The 18,468-nt window shown below is 41.0% G+C and overlaps 1 protein-coding gene across 5 annotated transcripts in view; it reads left to right on the top strand.

Moving 5' to 3' along the window:
* ADAMTSL3 (ADAMTS like 3) overlaps window positions 1-18,468 on the top strand; it is a 327,141-nt gene that overhangs the window by 204,009 nt on the left and 104,664 nt on the right. For all 5 annotated transcript variants that reach the window (XR_011525377.1, XM_070569997.1, XM_070569993.1 and 2 more), the window contains exons 14-16: window positions 429-576; window positions 2,209-2,293; window positions 15,159-15,448. Coding sequence is in view for 4 of the 5 variants with exons in the window: in XM_070569997.1 (XP_070426098.1) it covers window positions 429-576; window positions 2,209-2,293; window positions 15,159-15,448 (523 nt within the window). In the remaining variant the exon portion in view is untranslated. The remainder of the gene's footprint in view (window positions 1-428; window positions 577-2,208; window positions 2,294-15,158; window positions 15,449-18,468) is intronic.

The following is an 18,468-nucleotide window of genomic DNA, read 5'->3' as shown; positions in this document are numbered from 1 at the left end:
GAGAGTCCTTTAGCATCGTTGATCAAAATTTGACTTTTTTTCACCGATAGTTTAGAAAAGTTTCTTTCACCTTCACAATTTGTTTTAGATAACGTCCTGTAACTTTTTAATCAAATTTGAGAAAACCCATATCAAGTTTCTTTCATATTTGAGCAGAAAGATTTCAGGCATTTCCATTTGTCTTGCGCTGTGACCTCATCTGAATACTTTTCCAATTCAGTGTTGGACGGAGGCCTTGCAAGGGAAGGGACCTGAAGCATGAGAATCACAGAAAATCAGCCTCCCCTCCCTTCCTTACATAATATTTATCTAATGGTCTCTTAGGTTTGAGATTCACGTACATCTGTGGCTCTTCTTTGCAGGAGGCATTAAGACCTTTGTGCTCTCTTCATGAGCAAGAACTTCACTGGCTTCTCTTTTCTCTAAAGTGCACAGTGACTTGTGGCCGAGGCTTACGTTACCGGGTTGTTCTGTGTATCAACCACCGTGGTCAGCACGTTGGCGGCTGCAATCCTCAACTCAAGTTACACATCAAAGAAGAGTGTATCATTCCCATCCCGTGTTATAAACCAAAAGGTAAGTTTGTGGTGCATTTTAAAGGTCAATCAAGCCGTGTTTTCCAGCTCTCTTTCCAATATTGCAGCATTTACATTTCAACTTACTAACTTTCTTACAAAATTATTTTACTGGCAGATTACAATAGACTTGTCCAGCTAGATGAAGAAGTTGGACCTGTGTGATTAAGTGATCTGGAGAGAAAACTAAACTCGTGTTGGTTGAGTACAATTGGAGGGCCTCTTATCTATCTAGGCTTATACTAACATTTCTTGGTGGACATAAAAGAATTTGATTTAGTCTCTGCCTTGAAGAAAAAGGAGAAGGAGGATGAGGGGAGAAAGAAGAAGGAGAGGAAAGAAAAGGAGAAGGATGAAGAGAAAGATGACCAGAAAAATTCCTCCAAGGTTCTCATTCTTCTTTTTGCCCACAGTGTTTTGTACATGCCTTCCATTGGGGTGTAGGTTTCTTGAGGGAAGAGTGATGTCTTCTTCATTATGTGTCCTATTGCCTACCATGGAATGAATGAGGTCTTTCAGTTCCCAATCTAGATCTAGAGATGCATTTAGAATATCTCTTGTGGTTCCCATTCGTTCCACGTGAATTAGCAGAAATGGATAGCATCCATGGGTAGGAAGTCTTGGCATCATCTCTCGGATATATGTTCCTCTCTGTACATGATTATTTCCGTATATTTTAGTAAGGGATTACCAACTCTTATGACAAGTATTTCCTTCCTGGAAATGGAAAAAGGATTATTCCCAACTGTTAGTGCCAAAGAGTCTTCCTTAGTACTTTAAAGAAGATGGTAAAATTCTCTTTCATTATTTCTGGGTTCATTATCCATACAAATAGTCTCATAATTAACCATTAAACAAATATTTATTTGACTGTATCTATCTTGCAGAAAAATCACTTGTTGCCATGCAAGGTACAAATACTGATTATATAACTTCATCAGTGAAGTCTTTCCTCCTTCCTTCTGCACTTGACAGTATTGTCATTAGCCACTTTCTTACTGTCTGTGATTTCTATGAAGTAGTCCAAAATTATTTCCTTTCTCATTTCATAATTATAATTTTGTTCTTCATGTCTTAGAAGGCTTCAGAGGACAGAAAGGGGCACCAGCTTGCTCCTGCATGCCAGTTGTAACTGTTAATCATCTCCCTCAACAACCACATCAATAATAATAACAATAAACAAAGTTTGAGTAAACCATAGCACAGACTCTTCTCCTCCCAATTTTCTAAACCCTTACGTTATTTGCTTTTCTCTGTTAATTTCTTCATTCAGTGATCCAAAAGAATTTACGGCAAAAGAAAGCAAGCTGACATGATTGAAGTAAAAGCTTTAATATGCAAACAACAGAGATTGACACTGATTTACAAAAGGCATTTTTATGTTAACTTGGAGAATGTACTCACCTGTGCCATGGGATTGTTTGGTTACCTCTTACATAAAAAAAAAATACATGACGGAAATTTTTGGTTCAATCCAGAAGCTGGTTAATGTACCGTGCTAGAGGACTCAGCTTGCCTTTGAAAGCCTGACCTCTTTATTAATGAAATCTTCAGCAAATTAACAATCATGCGTCCAAATCCTCAGTGATTAACAATGATTAAGCATGTTGTTTATATGCCTTTTTTTTCTTAGAAAAAAGTCCAGTGGAAGCTAAATTACCTTGGCTGAAACAAGCACAGGAACTAGAAGAGACCAGAATAGCAACAGAAGAACCAACGTGAGTCCGGTCTCTTTTATGGAAGAAATCAGGGCATAGCCAGTTAACATGATATATGTCATTTTTGTACTCACTGGAGTCCAATGATACATCTCAAATCCAAATGACCTGGATTTGCAGACTCTAGAGAGCTCGAGCTGGCTAGAATTCTTCTTTATTTCACAATTCAGCAGCCCTACTTTGGCAGTATCTGTGAGAAGCACAGAAAAGAACAGTCTTATTTAACTCAAAGCAGACCCAGTGGCCTATTACAATTAAGAGATGGGAGATAATTCCCAGATCTAGATTCACACAGATGATTTGACCAAGGGCCATCACAGTGTCATACAAATAAATGAATCATCCCATGGTTAACTCATGGCTAATCTCTATTAAGCCAATTAAGTTGAAATGTATCAGGGTGGCCTGAGTGATTATAAGGTGAAATTCCAGAGCTGTTGTGGTGTGGGGCGATGGAAAGAATATGGCACTACGAATCTTGGAGCCTAGAACCACCACTTTTAACTATGTGACCTTGGACGAGTCTAATTTTTCCGGTCTCATTCTCCCTACCTATAAAATGAGCAGACTGGGCTTGATCTCTCCAGCATCCATTCCAACTCAAAAATCCAGTGACTTCTATCCACATGTGGCTTGGCAAGTCTGGATTGTAATGGTATCACTGGAAATTAAGAATTGAGCAAATCAAAGAAACACTCTGGAGGCAGAGGTATAGGGATCTAAGAGAGAGCAAAGAATCAAAGATGCCCTGAGATTTCTGATCCCGCAGTCTAGAAGAGCAACAGCACCAATGATAGACTCAAGTAATTGGGCAAGACAGCTGATCCCGCGTCAGACATGTAAAGTCTGTGGTGCTGACAGGCTCTCTAACAAGAGAGCCATTCACAGTGTGTGAGAGGAAAGGGGCTCTCCGAGGTGGTGTGGCCAATCTTCCTCTCTGAGGAGGCATTTCTTCTTCAACACCTTCAGCAACAGGCAGAGTTCACTGCATTGAGAGACAGCTCATTCTTGTGTTGAACAACCTGAGTTATTTGCAGGGATTTTCTCCTATTGAGCCAAAATATACTTCCTTCAAATTTCTGCTTTCTGAGACAGAAAAAACCACATCTATGCCCCATCCTGTGTGATAAGTTTTCACAAATTTGAGGAAAGCTGGATTCTAAGAGCATTGTCTCTCCCAAGTCATCATTCTCAGCCTTTTCAGGGGTTTTCATGTGTTGTTATTTTTAGATTCCTTACCAACCTCATTGCTCTTTGCAGAACACACTCTCATTTGTCACTATCCCACTGTTAAGAACTGTGGTCCAGCTCAGCAGGGAACCCCAGGGGAAAGTGGATTACTTCTCTTTGAGAAGGCACCATGTCTCCAGGGATGCAGGCCAAGAGAACTGGCACAGTACACTTAGGACAAGCACAGAACTTTTCCATGTGGACTGCTGTCAGGACTGGATATGAACCCAGAAGAAACTGTGGACTCTGTGAGGTGAAGGACCCCAGAGTAACTGATTGAAGAGAGAAGAGCATTGGGCTCATGACAGAAGCTTGGCGATCTAGAGGAAGAAGGGGAATCTGAAGAAGTGGATGATGAAGGAGTAGAAGTAGTGAGCAGAGGAACGAGTAGACCCAAGGAAAGCTCATTGTTATACAGACCAAGCAAGGAAAGGTTCTAAGGGGAGGGGTGGGTGCAGCGAATAGTATTCAAATCTCATAGAAATCCAAGGGAAAACTGAGGACTGAGAAAAGGCTGTTTTGTTTGACAAGAAAGTCTTTTTCAGTTAATTTTAGAGAAGTATTATTCAAAGGGTAGAGAAATGAACCTTGCAGAGACTTAAGAAATGAATTCCGAATTAGAAGGAAATGGGGCACTGGATCTTTGAGTACTAAAGAAGGAGTGAAGATTGGTAGTCAAGTTGATGGAAAAGAGTGGAGATATGTATGTGTTTGATTTCTCTTGTTCTTTATTTCAAGTTAGGACAGCCTTAAACATATCAAAAAGATAATAAGGATTTTAGACAAGTCAGCTGACCTCTATAGACCTCCCAACTGTAGAAGGAGGATGTTTGGCTAAACGCTACTGGAACCTTCTCCCATCTCTGATCTCCTGTGATTCTGTAAGGGAAGGAGCCTGTAGAAAGAAAGGGATTGGAGATACCTGCATGGGAGTGTATAGCTGTCCCACAAGGAAGGTCATCGAGTTCTCAGTCTAGACTGATGCATCCTACCAGGATCTTTTGTTCTCAAAACACAATTAGATAACAATTGCTAATCCTCGTTAGCAATGTGCTCTCTTGGTTAATGGGATTGCTGTCCAGTTATACAAACTGGAAGCAGGGAATCATTTTTGCCCCTTTCTCATTCTTTCCTTTTTTATGATTAACTACTGAGTTATGCCAATTATATCTGCTTATATCTTTCTTGGTTCTAGTTCCTTCTCTCCATGCCTACTATTATCCTTGTCCAGGTCCTGAGATCGCTTACCAGGACACCTACAACAGCCTTCTAATTTGCTCCTCACTCGATCTCCCCAACTCCACCCTCTGCACAGCTCCCCAGAGTAGTCTAACTAAGGCACAAATCTGATTCTTTCTTCCCAATGAATATCCCAATGTTTCCCCAACACCCAAAGATTTACACTTGTTCACAAGGCCAATAAAACTTAGCATGGTGTTAGGCTTCCTGACTCCCAGCCTCATCTCTGATGACCTCGTTGCTTTACCTTAAATGGAATGCTCCAGCCCCACCAAATCCTTGGTTGTGCCTTGATCACAGCAAGCTGCTACTCGCCTCCATCTCTTTAGTCCTGCTCTCCTCTCTGTTGGGAATGGTCCTCACCTGGTTAAGTCTTTTTAAAAAGCTTTTTTTATTATAGAAAATTTCAAGCCTATATAAAAGAGGAGAGAACAGTATAATGAACTTCCATGTGTCTATCATCCAACAGAGACAATTATCACCTCGGCCACTCCTGTTTCATCTGTACCACCAACACTGCCCCACCCCACTGGGTCATTACAGAAGCAAAACCAGACAGCACGTCGTTTCATTCATAAATATTTCAGTATGTATCTCTAAAAGAGAAAGGTGTTTTTTTCTTTGATAACCGTGATACCATTTTTTAAAGTATGGTTCTCAAATGATTTCCTTTAGGATCAACTGGGGTACTATTTAAAAAACAGATTTCTGGGCCCCACCAAGTCAGACACTCTTAAGAATGGAGCCCAGTCACCAGCATTATTTTTCTTTTGGCTCTTCTAGGTATTTTTTTATGGTGGTAAAATAGAGATAACATAAAATTTACCATTTTAGCCACTTTTAAGTGTACAGTTCAGTGGCATTGAGTACACTGACATTGTTGTGTAACCATCACCACCATGCATCTCCAGAGTTTTTTCATCATCCCCAACATAAACTCTGTGCCCATTAAACACTAACTCCCGAGGCCCCCATCCATCCCGTCAGCCCCGGGCAGACTCTATTGTACTTTCTGTCTCTATGAATTTGTCACCAGCATTTTTAGCAAGCACCCAGGTGACTTTGGGGGTGCATCCAACTTCGGGAACCCCTGGATCAGATAGTCCCTAGGGTCCCTTGCAAGGTCTGAAAATACTGTTCATGTTATTGGATGGGAAAAGGGCGATATCATGTAAGCTACAGTGGGTTCAGGCCCCATATTCATCCCAAACCTGCATTTTCTGTCAGCCCCACCTGACTTTGCCGGTGGTTTCTTCCTCTCCTTTTTCACTGGGCAAAGCTCATATGCCCCTTCCCCCTGTGGGGCACCACTCTTTGCTCCCCAGCATGGAACACGGAGCCCACAGCACCTGTTCCCCAGCCCAAGTGGCTGCCTCTTCCCCACCTTCTGCCTGCTCTCCCTCTGTGGTCTCTGCGCACTTTTCCTTTATCGCTCACGCTGCTGGCTGTTTCTGGCCTGTTCTGACTGCATAGTGTCAAGTTGATAGTTTCCTCCCACCGCTTCTGACTCTGTGTGTTCCCTTGACTTCCAAACAAAACCGCAACACATCTCAGCTTCCAATTCATCCTTTTATGACCACCGTCTTTCGCGGTTTGGGGATGCTTTCTTGTTGACAGTGAACGAGAAGATGAACATAGCCGTCGTTCAAATCCCTCGAGGAAAGCCTGCCAAACCCGCCTGGAGAAGATAAATATTTCTGCCTCTGTGGTTTACCATGGCCCGAGCTCTGAATTTACATAGGGAGCGGATGTTCAAAAGGCTTTTTTTTTAATTAGGAAAATAAAAATTACAGCTTCTAAAGCTAAGCCAAGGGAACTACAATTTTGACCTTCTTAGTTTTCAGCTGTGGAATGTGTTGACAGTTGATAGTTGTCTTAAAAGTTCTTCCCTGTAGCCTTCTTGGTTTCTATGGGATGCACGACACTTCCGCAGTTACGTTGCCCTTTCTCCCATTTTTTTCATGTATGAAAGCCATGGAAATAGGACAGATTTAGAACATTTTGTATCTTTTCTTCCCTGCTGTTTTAGCTTCTCCATTTGTGGAAATCCTATTTGCCAAAATCAAATTAGGTTCTGTTTCGGACATCTGTTTTCCTCACAACAGTAATAACAACTAATATTGAGCACTTTTTTTTGTGCCAGACCGTGTTGTAAGTGTTCTGTATGGATTAACTAATTTAGTTCTCACAATGGCCCCATGCAGAGGCTTTATAACTACCCTCATTTTAGGGATGAGAAAACTAAGACCCTAAAAGATTAAGGAATTGTCCCACGTTTCAGAGCTGGGAAGTGGTGGATGGCAACGCTCTGGCGTGTGATACTAGGGAGGGCTGCAATGTTATGTTAGATCACCTGGATTCAAGTCTCGCCTGTCGTAAGGTTGGTCTAATAATGTAGACAGAGAAGTTACTGATTATTTTATGGTTTGGTGAGGTTTCGGGATGAGGGGCAGAGATGGTACACGAACTGAGGCCCTAAGATGCACAGGCATCAGAAGAAGAGCATGTCAGATAGTTGAGGCTGCGAGCAGGCCAACTGGCCCACGTGGGTCACACCTGGATGTGGAGGTACTGAGTGTTGAGAGGGGCCCGGAGGATGGGGAGGGGGCAGTGACAGCAAGGATGCAGCTGGAAAAGTAAGCAAGTCTTGGAGGCCTTCCCTGGTTCGTTAAGAAGTTGGGTTTCATCAGGAGGCAATGGGAGCCATTTCAAGATTTTAGCAAGTGATGTAATCACAATTACATTTTAGAAAGCTCTTTCGGGCTGTCTGCAGCTGGTTTCTAATTATTCACCATAATGAATAAAACTTCCGCAAATCTCAAAGTGCATGTCTCTGATTGTCTTGTTAAGGGCACACTTGCTGGGGTGGAATTTCTGGGTTAGAAGATAGGCACGTGGAAGGCATTTAATTTCTACTGTGAAATGTCCTTTCAGAAAGTCACTACTGATTTGTCCATGCACAGGAGTACTCGACTCTACCCTCTGTCCTACACTTTCATCAACATGGGAAAACCACCTTTTTAAAAAAATTCTGGGGCTGGCTCAGTGGTGCAGCGGTTAAGTGCTCATGTTCTGCTTGGTGGCCTGGGGTTCACCGGTCCAGATCCCAGGTGCCCACGTGGCACCGCTTGGCGGGCCATGCTGTGGTAGGCGTCCCACGTATAAAGTAGAGGAAGATGGGATGTTCGCTCAGGGCCAGTCTTCCTCAGCAAAAAGAGGAGGATTGGTGGCAGATGTTAGCTCAGGGCTAGTCTTCCCCCACCCCCCTTTTTTAAAAAAAAGCTATTTTCTAGTACTTTTTATGTTTTCATGTTTTACGCTTAACTTCAATCCATGAGGAATTTACTTTGACATGTGATATGTAATGTCAGTCTAACTTAATTTTCTTCCAAATAATTAACCGATTGTCCCCAGCGCTATCTATTGAATAATTTGAACTACCTACTTTGGTTTTAAAATGCCATCATGTGTAAACTGAATTCTCCATTGCCAGTACCATATTATTTGAATTACTGTAACATTTTAGTACTTTTTTCTATCAGGCTCTGCAAGTGCCCTGTGTTATTCCTTTAAAAAATATCCTTGGCTGTGCTCATATCACCTTCCTAAAGCTTTAGTGTTGTCTTGTCTGTTTCCAACTTCCAAAAAAATTGCCTAAGAGGCTTGGATGGGAACTGCGTTAGTTTTCTGAATTAATTAAGGGAGAATGAACGTCTTTATAATTTTGAGTCTTCGCTTTCAGAGGCATTGCGGCCTTCTCCCCATTCATTCAGATCTTTGCGATTAGAGTCTCCTCAGTATTTTGTAATTTTAATCATATCAGCCCTGCGCATTTCTTATACAGTTTTGATTTACAAGCTCACAGAACTTGGGGCAATTTTCTTACACTTTTTAAGCCTCAGTTTTCTCATCTGTAAAATCAGGAAAATAACACTGCTTGTTCATAGGGTTGTTGTGAAAACTATATTAAATAGGATATATAATAGTCTTAGCACAGTGCCTGGCAGCTCACAAGAGCAGTGTTAGCTGAGCTCTGGGAAGCCTCGTAATTTGAGGATAGATAGATAGATAGGACCATTTTATTGAGCTCTTCTATTTTTTTTTGAAATATTTTCAATTAATTTTCCTGTTTTTCGTAGTTATCAGGTCATCCTCAAATAATGATAGTTTTGTCTATTCTGTCATTCTTTCCTAACATTTATGCCTCTCTTTTTGCCTTTCCACTTTATCTTCATATCTCATTTTGTTCATCTTTACACTTTTTACATTTCTGAAGGCATTTCATTTATATCTTCTCTAGATTCTTAAATTGGATTAGAGTCTTTACGTTTTAATAGGAGAGATTAACTCATTTACATTTATTATCATTACTGATGGTTGTGGCCTCCATTTTAAGTGCTTCGTTGTTTCTGATGATTTTCTTTATGGTCTATGTTTTCTTGATTTATTTTCTCCAAAAAGAGGATATTTATTGTTTGTAATTTCATTTTTTAAAAATATGGTGAAGTCTCTGTTTTTTCTATCATAAACTTCATGAATTATGACTTTTTTATTGACATCCATTTTGAAAATGAGTAAATTGATAAAACTTTCTTTATTACCAACTATTTCCTCAAAGCTCTTGATTTTGTTAATTAAACTGTGATATTTGGAGCCAAGATAATTAGTAGTAAATTGTGTTTATTCTATGCATTTTGTTTTTGAAAAAACTACTTACAACATTTAATTTGGCCCTATAATCATATTTTCTATAGTTATTTAGAATTAATTATATGTTTAAAGTTTTGTAATTGTCACTGCAAGTCCTTACATCATATTATTTTAATTCTTTTTAAAATTAAATTCTCATTGAATTGGAGTCAGTCATTGTACATTTCTTTTCTGGGAGATTACAGAGATGGCATAACCTCTAAGACACTCTGTGTTTAAGAATGTCTTTTTTGTGCTATTTCAGATGAGCAGAAGCGTGCACTTTTGATTAATATGCTTTCTTTTTTTTTTTCTTAAAACTGTGACCATGTGACTCTGGAGTTCTCTACATTTTAATATTGAAGAGGAAATATTTGAGCTTAAACTGCTTTTTCTCCTTTTGCTGTCAATTGTTTTTTTCTTCTTATATATAAGATGTTTTTCCCCATATACTTAAAATTAGACTATTTCTCTAGAATAAGTCTAGGTATTATTTTCTTTTCAGTAATTTTCGTAAACAGTGAGAGCTTTTAGGACATAGATTCAAGTCTTTCTTGGATGCATGAAAGTTTTCTTCTGTTATATTTGTGCCTCCTTCTGTATTATTTTTCTTATTTATTCTAAAGGTTCACCATCTATCTATATTGAATTTCTTCTCAATTTTTAACATGGATTTCTCCCCCATCTTTGACTTTTTCTTCTATGCTTAGAAGCACAGCTTTCCTTCGAATCAAAGCACTTGCCCTCCTTGTTGCTGAATGTACTTTCATTCTCTTCATTTGGATTTTCTTCTGTTACAGAGGCAAACTTTACATTTATTTTAGTGCAGTTTTTTCTCAACTAAGCCAGAAGGTTTTTTCAGCTGTGTTTTGACTTTTTAATCCCGCCTTTTATCTTTCGTTTCATAGAGTGCTTCCTTGAATTTTATTGTTATGAAGTTTCAAGTAGATGCTATAACATTTCTTTCTGTTTCTGATAATAAATATTTTCCCAAAATATGCTTTTCTTTCACTGATATGTGTTAGATGATTCTTCTTTTATGCTGAAGACTTAACCAATTGGATATTGTTTTATTTATTTTCCAAAAAAAAAACAAATTCCCCCAAACAATATGTTCAAGTTTTCCTTGGATTCTTTGACTGTCATCTTGGATGATCTTAAAATGGTACTGCTGAGGCAGTGTAAAATAATGCTAGCAGCTACTGTGTAATTTTCAACAAATTACTTCTCTGTACCTTAGTTTCCTCATCTGTAAAATGGGAATAATAATAATATTTCCTGATAGGATCATTATGAATAAGTGGTAAAACATGTGTGAACTACATATAACAGTATCTCACATAAATAACAATGCAGTGAATGTCAGTTGTTGCCTTTTTTTTTTTTTTTTTGGCTGAGGAAGATTAGCCCTGAGCTAACATCTGTGCCAGTCCTTCTCCACTTTATATGTGAGATGCCACCACAGCATGGCTGAGGAATGATGTGTAGGTCTGCACCCAGGATCTGAACCTGTGAACCCAACTACTACACCACTGGGCCGGCCTCTGCCATTTTTATTTTATTGTACTTATTGAGCTTTTCACTCTGGCATCCTCTCATTTAACCCTCTCCTAACCCCATTAGGTTGGTACTATTCTTGTTCCTATCCTACAGAAAGTTAGTGCCATTGTCCTTGAACAACAATTTGGACATAGTATTCTTGGGACCCTGATTCTCCCTCAAAACTTTTGCCCCATCTTTCTCTGGTTTCGAATGTCGTGTGAGTCTGAGGTCCACCTGACTTTTTATTCTTATAGGAGGCTTGGTTTTTGTGCCTAGATGCCTGTAGAATTCTTTTTCATCCTCAAAGTTTTAATTTTTTAATCAGCTGCGTTTGTTTTCTGACTGCTGTAAGAAATCACCTCAGACTTAGTGGTTTAAAACAATACAAATTTGTTATCTCACGGTTCCATAGGTCAGAAGCCCAGTAGATCCAGATAGTTTCTCTGCTCTGGGTCTCATTGGGCCAAAATCAAGGTGTCTGCTAGCCTGAACTCTTCTCTGGAGGCCCTGTGGGAGAGTCCGCTTCCAGGCTTATCCAGGTAGTTGGCAGAATTCAGTCCCCTGCAGATGTAGAACTGAATCTCCATTTTCCTGTCGACTGTTGGCCAGGAGTTGTTCTCAGCTTCTAGAGGCCGCCTGCATTCCTTGGCTCCTGGCCGCTTCCATCTTGGAGCCAGCAACCACAGGTCGACTACCTCTCGTGCTTGGAATCTCTCGTCTCTTGTTTCGCTGCATCTCTTTGACTCCAGCCAGAGAGATTTCTGTTTTTAAAGACTCATCTGACTAGATTAGGCCCACTAGCTTAGGCTCCCTTTCTCGTGATCCGTAATCTTAATCACATCTATAAAATTCCTTTTGCTGTGTAGCGTAACATATTCATAAATTCTAGGAATTAGAGTGTGGGCATCTTTGGGAGGGTCGTTATTCTGCCTAAAACTCTAGTTTTTATGTTAATCATTGTTATCACTGTTTCCTGGAAGACAGCGTACCTTTCCAAGCTGTATTTTAGGCACATTTTTACATATTTTATTTCTGAATTCTCTGTCTGTTTCATGTGTTGGAACCTCCACTTGAAGAGTCCAATTATCTTCAGTATTAGATTATTTAGGTTCGCTCTTATTTTGTCACTAAAAACTGCATTTAGGAAAATAAATTTTAGGGGCCAGCCCGGTGGCACAGCAGTTAAGTTCGCACATTCTGCTTCTCAGTGGCCCAGGGTTCACGGGTTCAGATCCCAGGTGTGGACATGGCACCATTTGGCAAAAGCCATGCTGTGGCAGGCGTCCCATATATAAAGTAGAGGGAGATGGGGCATGGATGTTAGCTCAGGGCCAGTCTTCCTCAGCAAAAAAAGGAGAATTGGCAGCAGTTAGCTCAGGGCTAATCTTCCTCAAAAAAAAAAAAAAAAGAAAAGAAACTTTAGAGAGGAATAATTTACATACAATAAACTGTGTCTCTTTAAAGTGATGAGTTTTAAAAGCTGTATCCAGCCATGAAACCCCAGCTCTACTCGTGATAAAGAACATGTTCATCACCCCCAGAAGTTTACTTTGCAGCCCATCCCTCTCTCCCCCCACAATTGCTTTAAGAGCTTCTCTTTCTCTCTCTCAACATGGCATTCACTTCCAAGTCTTGCTTCTTTGTCATTAATTTGATCTTCAGCTCTTTCCTCTTTTTTTCCTGGTTCTGAATTACTTGTTAGATTTGTAATCATGTTATGTATCACGGTTTGTTTCCCCAGCTCTGTAGTTTTCCACTGTATTCTGTTGTTTTGTCATTTCATGTCTAAGCTCTCCCATTAGTGAATTGCTCTTCTTTTCGAGTTCTTCTGTTGTGCAAAGACTAGGGAACATGCTCTCTTGCTCTCGTTGTGTTTTGCCCAGACATGGTTCTTCAAACATTTTCATGCATCTTTCTTTCCTTTTCAAAAAAGAAAAATTACTGAGGGGCAAAAACAAATGAAAACAAGATTCAGAACTGTGTGAACACTATAATATCTTTTGTTTAAATAAGAAATAATACATAGAAGAAAATCATGCTAGATGATGCATAAATTTTTTGACTTGCCGTGCCACCCTCTCCAATCACTCATGGCTAATTTGGACTGCTCTGAAAGCTATTTTTAAGAGGTCTCCTAATAGGACCTTTGAAAACCAACTTGGAACATGCAGGACACCCAGGAAAGTGCTGGGTCTGACCATCATGTTCCCTGTTGGGAGTGGACGAAAGCCTTCTCACTTACCCCATCTTCTGTCAGGAGTCTAAATCACCAAGACATGAGAGTCCAATTCGAATGAAAACAAAATCCCACATTTTAAGTTTTTATCACTAAGGAGAAAAGAGAAGAAAAATTAATGACCATAAAAGTACAGTATGCACGTGGTTAGAAAATTCAAACCTTTTAAAGCTACAAAACATGAACTGGAGACTGTTCCTCATCAATTCACATAGACCCACCTCCTTCTCTTAAAGGACTTCATACTGTGACATGGTATGGATGCCTCATCTTAAATTTCATCAGTCTCCTTTCCAGTTCTATCAGGGATAGCAGCAAAGAAAGAAATGAGGAAACGTGTCATTGTTACTCCGATCCCACTCCATCCTGGGATGTTGAGCAGCCCTCTCGTGGAATGTGAGAATTAGAGAATAGAGTTCCCCCCCAACAATTTTCAACACAGTAAACAGAATTTGGGAGGTTTATTGATAGTTCTTTTTGGGCTCATATACAGCCAAGGCACTTCATTCTGCTGGTTGGGATGTGCTATTGTGGACAACTGTAATGAAGTCTTGTCTGGGAAAGAAGGTTGAATGACTTCTGTGAGACCCTTACCACCGTATCTTTCTGAGGTTTTAAACATTAAGCCTTGAAGCTGCCTCTTAAGCGAACATCTCAGCGGCGTTTTCTGAACTTATTTAGTACCGCCTTATCCCGTGGATAGAGGTCTGTATTCACTTAAGTTTATGAAATGATGCACACCATATTCCCCTCTTAAGTATTTATAGTTGCATTCATATATCAAGGTCCTTGGAAAAGTTTTGTAGGAAATAAATCTGTTGAACATTATTGAACCCAGAGTTTTCCAAACTTATTCTATCACTGAGCGCTTTCTGGCCTATTACTTATTAATGTCTCATGATGCAAGTATTGCTTCAGAGTATCTTAAATATACGTGTCCCTACGGAATCTGTATTTTAAATTCAGTGCGGGAGTTGGTAAACATTTTCTGTAAAGGGCCAGATAGTGAATATTTTTGGCTTTGCAGCCTGAATGGTCCCTTTGCAAATACTCAGTTCTGCCATGTAGCACAAAAGCAGCCATAAACGATAGGTGAACGAGTGAGCGTGGCCATGTCCCAGTAACTCTTTAATTATGGACACTTAAATGGAATGTTATGTAATTTTCACGTGACACAAAATGTTATCCTTCTTTTCTTTTTTTTCCCCCCCCAAACCATTTAAGAATGTAAAAATCATTCTTAGCTGGTGGGCTGTACAGAAACAGGTGGGCCGGATTCCACTTGTCAGCCGTAGGTTGACAGCCCGTGATTTAGTGGATAATAATTCAGGATAAGAAATAAACGCTTTATTCAGCCAGATTGTGCAATACCTTTGGTATTTTCAAGAAGATTCAGAAGTTTTGTGTATTTATATATTAAACAGAAACGACTATTAAGGCCTCGTCTGCTTTTCAGAAAGCATTTGTTATTCTACCGTTCAGCTCCTAAATATTGAGACAGTTTAATAAAACTCTGCCTGTTAGCAAAGGATAAGCTCCATAAAGGTTTGTTGAATGAATATTGGTGAAAATCTCCATGTCCTAGAAGAAATCAGATTAGAAATTATCTCTACATATTGGTTTCTTTATTGCCAAATCTTAAAGAAAAAGTTTTAATGATGTTGTGCAAAGGTCACAGCACGAATTTGAATTATAAAATGCACGCAAAGGTTCAGTACATCTGCAGTGAAAACTTCCTGTTGCTAATAAGATTTGCAAATTTGTTAACTACATCATTCAGCCTCCAGAAAAGAATAGCATTCCCAATGTACTGGATTCCCTCTGGATGAAGTTGTTTTTCTCCTTCATAGAATGCTTGTCGCTCATCCTCTTGTGGCCTGTGCGTACTGATTGCCGTGTCCCCTTCCCATGCCTCCTGGCTCTCTGCAGGTTCATCCCGGAGCCCTGGTCGGCCTGCAGTGCCACGTGTGGGCCGGGGGTTCAGGTCCGGGAGGTGAAGTGCCGGGTGCTCCTGACGTTCACGCAGACGGTGACCGAGCTGCCGGAGGATGAGTGCGAGGGCCCCCGGCCGCCTGCTGAGCGGCCCTGCCTCCTGGGAGCCTGCGAGGAGGGCCCTGCCTCCCGCGAGCTGCACGTCTCTCTCCCCGAGAAGGACAGCGAGATGATTTATGACTGGGAGTACGCTGGGTTCACCCCCTGCACGGCGACATGTCTGGGAGGTATTTGATCCTTTGCTTAAAGGACAGTTATGTCTGGTGTTGCTAATGGTTTGAGAAATTACTCAATCGGGTAAGCCAAATATGCTAATTAGCAAAAGTCTAAAGGAGGTTAAGTCATTCAAATAACTCAAAGCTATGCCTTTTCTCTCTCTTATTTTTCATTGAGATTATTCTAGAAAGAAAAAGGATAGGGAGACTATATTCTGACCCCCAAAATGGTATGTTCCTGTGGCCTAAGCATCTGTATAACTGAGCTGGGGAGAGCGGTCGCTAATTAGTAGAGAACAAATAGGGAAATACACAATTGGAAAGTCGAGGCAGTCCTGTACATAAATCAGGGACAGAGATTGGGGCAGCCTGGGATTGCCGTGTCTGATGCGACTGTCAGCCAAAAGTCATCCTTGGAACGTATGTCGTTTCCTGCCTGCAGACTGGGCCAGAAACCAGCACAGAACAAACTGACCACTATGACTGATGTGTGTGTACGTATGGGGAAGCAGGCGTAGCCCGGGCACCCTGTTAGGATTAGGAAGTGGCAATATAGTCAGGTGACCTCAGTAGAGCGGCAGTCGGACCCAAAGTTATATAAGCATTTCAGGATCCAAAAGGCAGGGAACAGGGGTCCAGACAGTCATTCTCCAGGGCTCTCTCTATTAGAAGCAAGAAGATAGAAATCACGAATAGGAAATCTAGATCTCCTACTAACATGAAGGAGACTCCTCTCATCAGGATTCCAGAGCCCCTGACACCCTATGCCCTGACTCCTGACTGCACCTTCCAGCCAGCTGTCGTGGCTCAGCTCGGCTAAACATGCTCTGGCTTCAGTTCCAGCCAATGGTGGGGAAAATACCAGGAGCTGCTGCCTTAGGAGGCAGTTGGCTCAAGAGCACACTCCATGCCTCCTGGTGGCCCTCAGCTCATTCCTTGAAGCTCCTTCTCAGGTCTTAGGGCTCATGGCCCATTCACCGTGCCTGAGCCCCTCACCCTTTGTCCCCCAGGCTCTTGAGTATATTCTCAATCCTTGCCTCCCAATCGCCATGACTTGATGGTGTCTTTCTCCTTTCCTATCTCATTCAGCCCGTAAACCCACCTATCCTAGACAGCTGTTCTCTAACGTTGCCAGCTTGGCAGTAAACCCAGATGAAGTGGCATGTGCTTTACGCCCAGGCTTCAACTAAGCTACTGCCTTTCGTGTGGAGTTACACAGGTGGAATTTACGAAAAGAACCCTTAGCTGCCTCCAGATTTTCTCTTTTTGTCTTACTTTACTTCTCCCTGGTTCCTAGAAACCCATCCCACATGGCCCAGGAGTTTAGCTTTCCGGTTCACGTGGACCCTAAGTGTCTGCTGTCGCTCCTCTCCAGGGCACACAGGCTCTGTTGCCTCCACATGGCCTCATGTACAGACTGCCCGAAGCTTACCTCCTGCTCCCTGTGTGTTAAGGATCCTGGGCACCTCTTTTGTTACATCTGGGAAATCTTAACACTGACATGCCCTTGGCAATCTGGAAACTGGTACTTCCTTGAGTCTGGGGGAAACTCTCTAGAGATAGTTGCTGAGATGCAAAAATGTCCCCTATTCAATTGCAATTATAGATGTCTGGAACTTTCTACTACATTACTACAAAATGTCGGCTATCTCTACTACCTCTGAGCCACTACGTTGCTGCAGTTTCATCAGAGACGCGGAGCTTTGTCTTTCGTTACGAGAGCAGAAATGAGCCCTGCTGTGGCTCGCACACCCCCCAATCTACTTTATTAGTCTCAAGCTTTTAAACCTTTCCATTGATAGACTCGCAATTTCATCTAGAACTTTGTCATCCTTGATTTCAGGTCTTGTCCTGACTAGGATGTCCCCCTCCAGTTGGGAAACGTTGACGTGTTGGGTCCTTGGAACTCCCCATACCAGTTGGAGTTGCCCAAGGAAAGATAGCCAGGTGAATTCTGAGTCATTTGGGAGAGTCTGTTAGAGTGCTAGGATCTGCTCTCGTGTTCCCAGCGCCCCCACTAAGATAACCCCAGGCCCCACCACCAGGATGGCTGAACTTACTGGAATGATTTTCTATTTTTTTTTTGGTAACAGCTTTATTCAGATAATTCACATGCCACACAATTTATGTATTTAAAGGGTACAATTTGGTGGTTTTTAGTATATTCACAAAGTTGTGTAGCCATCATTACCGTCAATTTGAGAACACTTTACCCCCCAAAGAACCTTGTACCCTTAAGCAATCGCTCTCCATTTTCCCTCAAACTGCCATTTTCCCTGCCTGTGTCAGCCTCCTGGCAACAACTAACATACTTTCTCTCTGTTCTGAACTTTTCATAGAGACAGAATCATGCAATATCTGGGCCTTTGTGACTATCTTCTTCCCCTTAGGATAATATTTTCATCGTTCCTCCATGTTGTAGCATGAATCAGTACTTCATTTCTTTTTATGACTGAATACTATTCCATTGTATGGATATACTACATTTTATTTATCCATTCATCAGTTAGAAATTTGGATTATTCACATGTCTGGTATTATGAATAATTCTGCCCTGGACATTCTGTACACATTTTTGTATGGACATTTCTCTTGGGTATATACTTAGGAGTAGTAGAATGATCTTTGGATCCATTTAAGATATTACAGTTTTGTGAAACTTGACTAATTGAATTTATCCTTATTGGCACTGTGGGCCTTTTGACCTGCTATGGGAAGAGAAATTCCTTGCACATGTCAGAAATGTAATTCAAGATTCAGATGGTTGCTGTGAAGGTGCCGGTCTGCTTTCTGACATTCTCTTGTGTATCTGGAACATGTTTTACAAATTTTAACAGAGCTCAGCTTGGTAATCCTTCACCACTCAGTTAAACAGCAATTTAACCTTGTGATGGTGTATTGTGTTGTACAATCCTAGAATGGTATCATTAAAATGAACCATGGATCCCCACTAACCGAAATATTACAGTTGGGGAAACTGAGGCTCAGAGACCATCACACAGTCCAAAACAGAAAATGAACAACTTAATTGT

Source organism: Equus przewalskii, chromosome 1 (genome assembly GCF_037783145.1).
Source record: "Equus przewalskii isolate Varuska chromosome 1, EquPr2, whole genome shotgun sequence".
Lineage (NCBI taxonomy): Eukaryota > Metazoa > Chordata > Mammalia > Perissodactyla > Equidae > Equus > Equus przewalskii.
The sequence above is the reverse complement of the archived record's forward strand: the minus strand, read 5'-3'. Positions and strand labels throughout refer to the sequence as shown.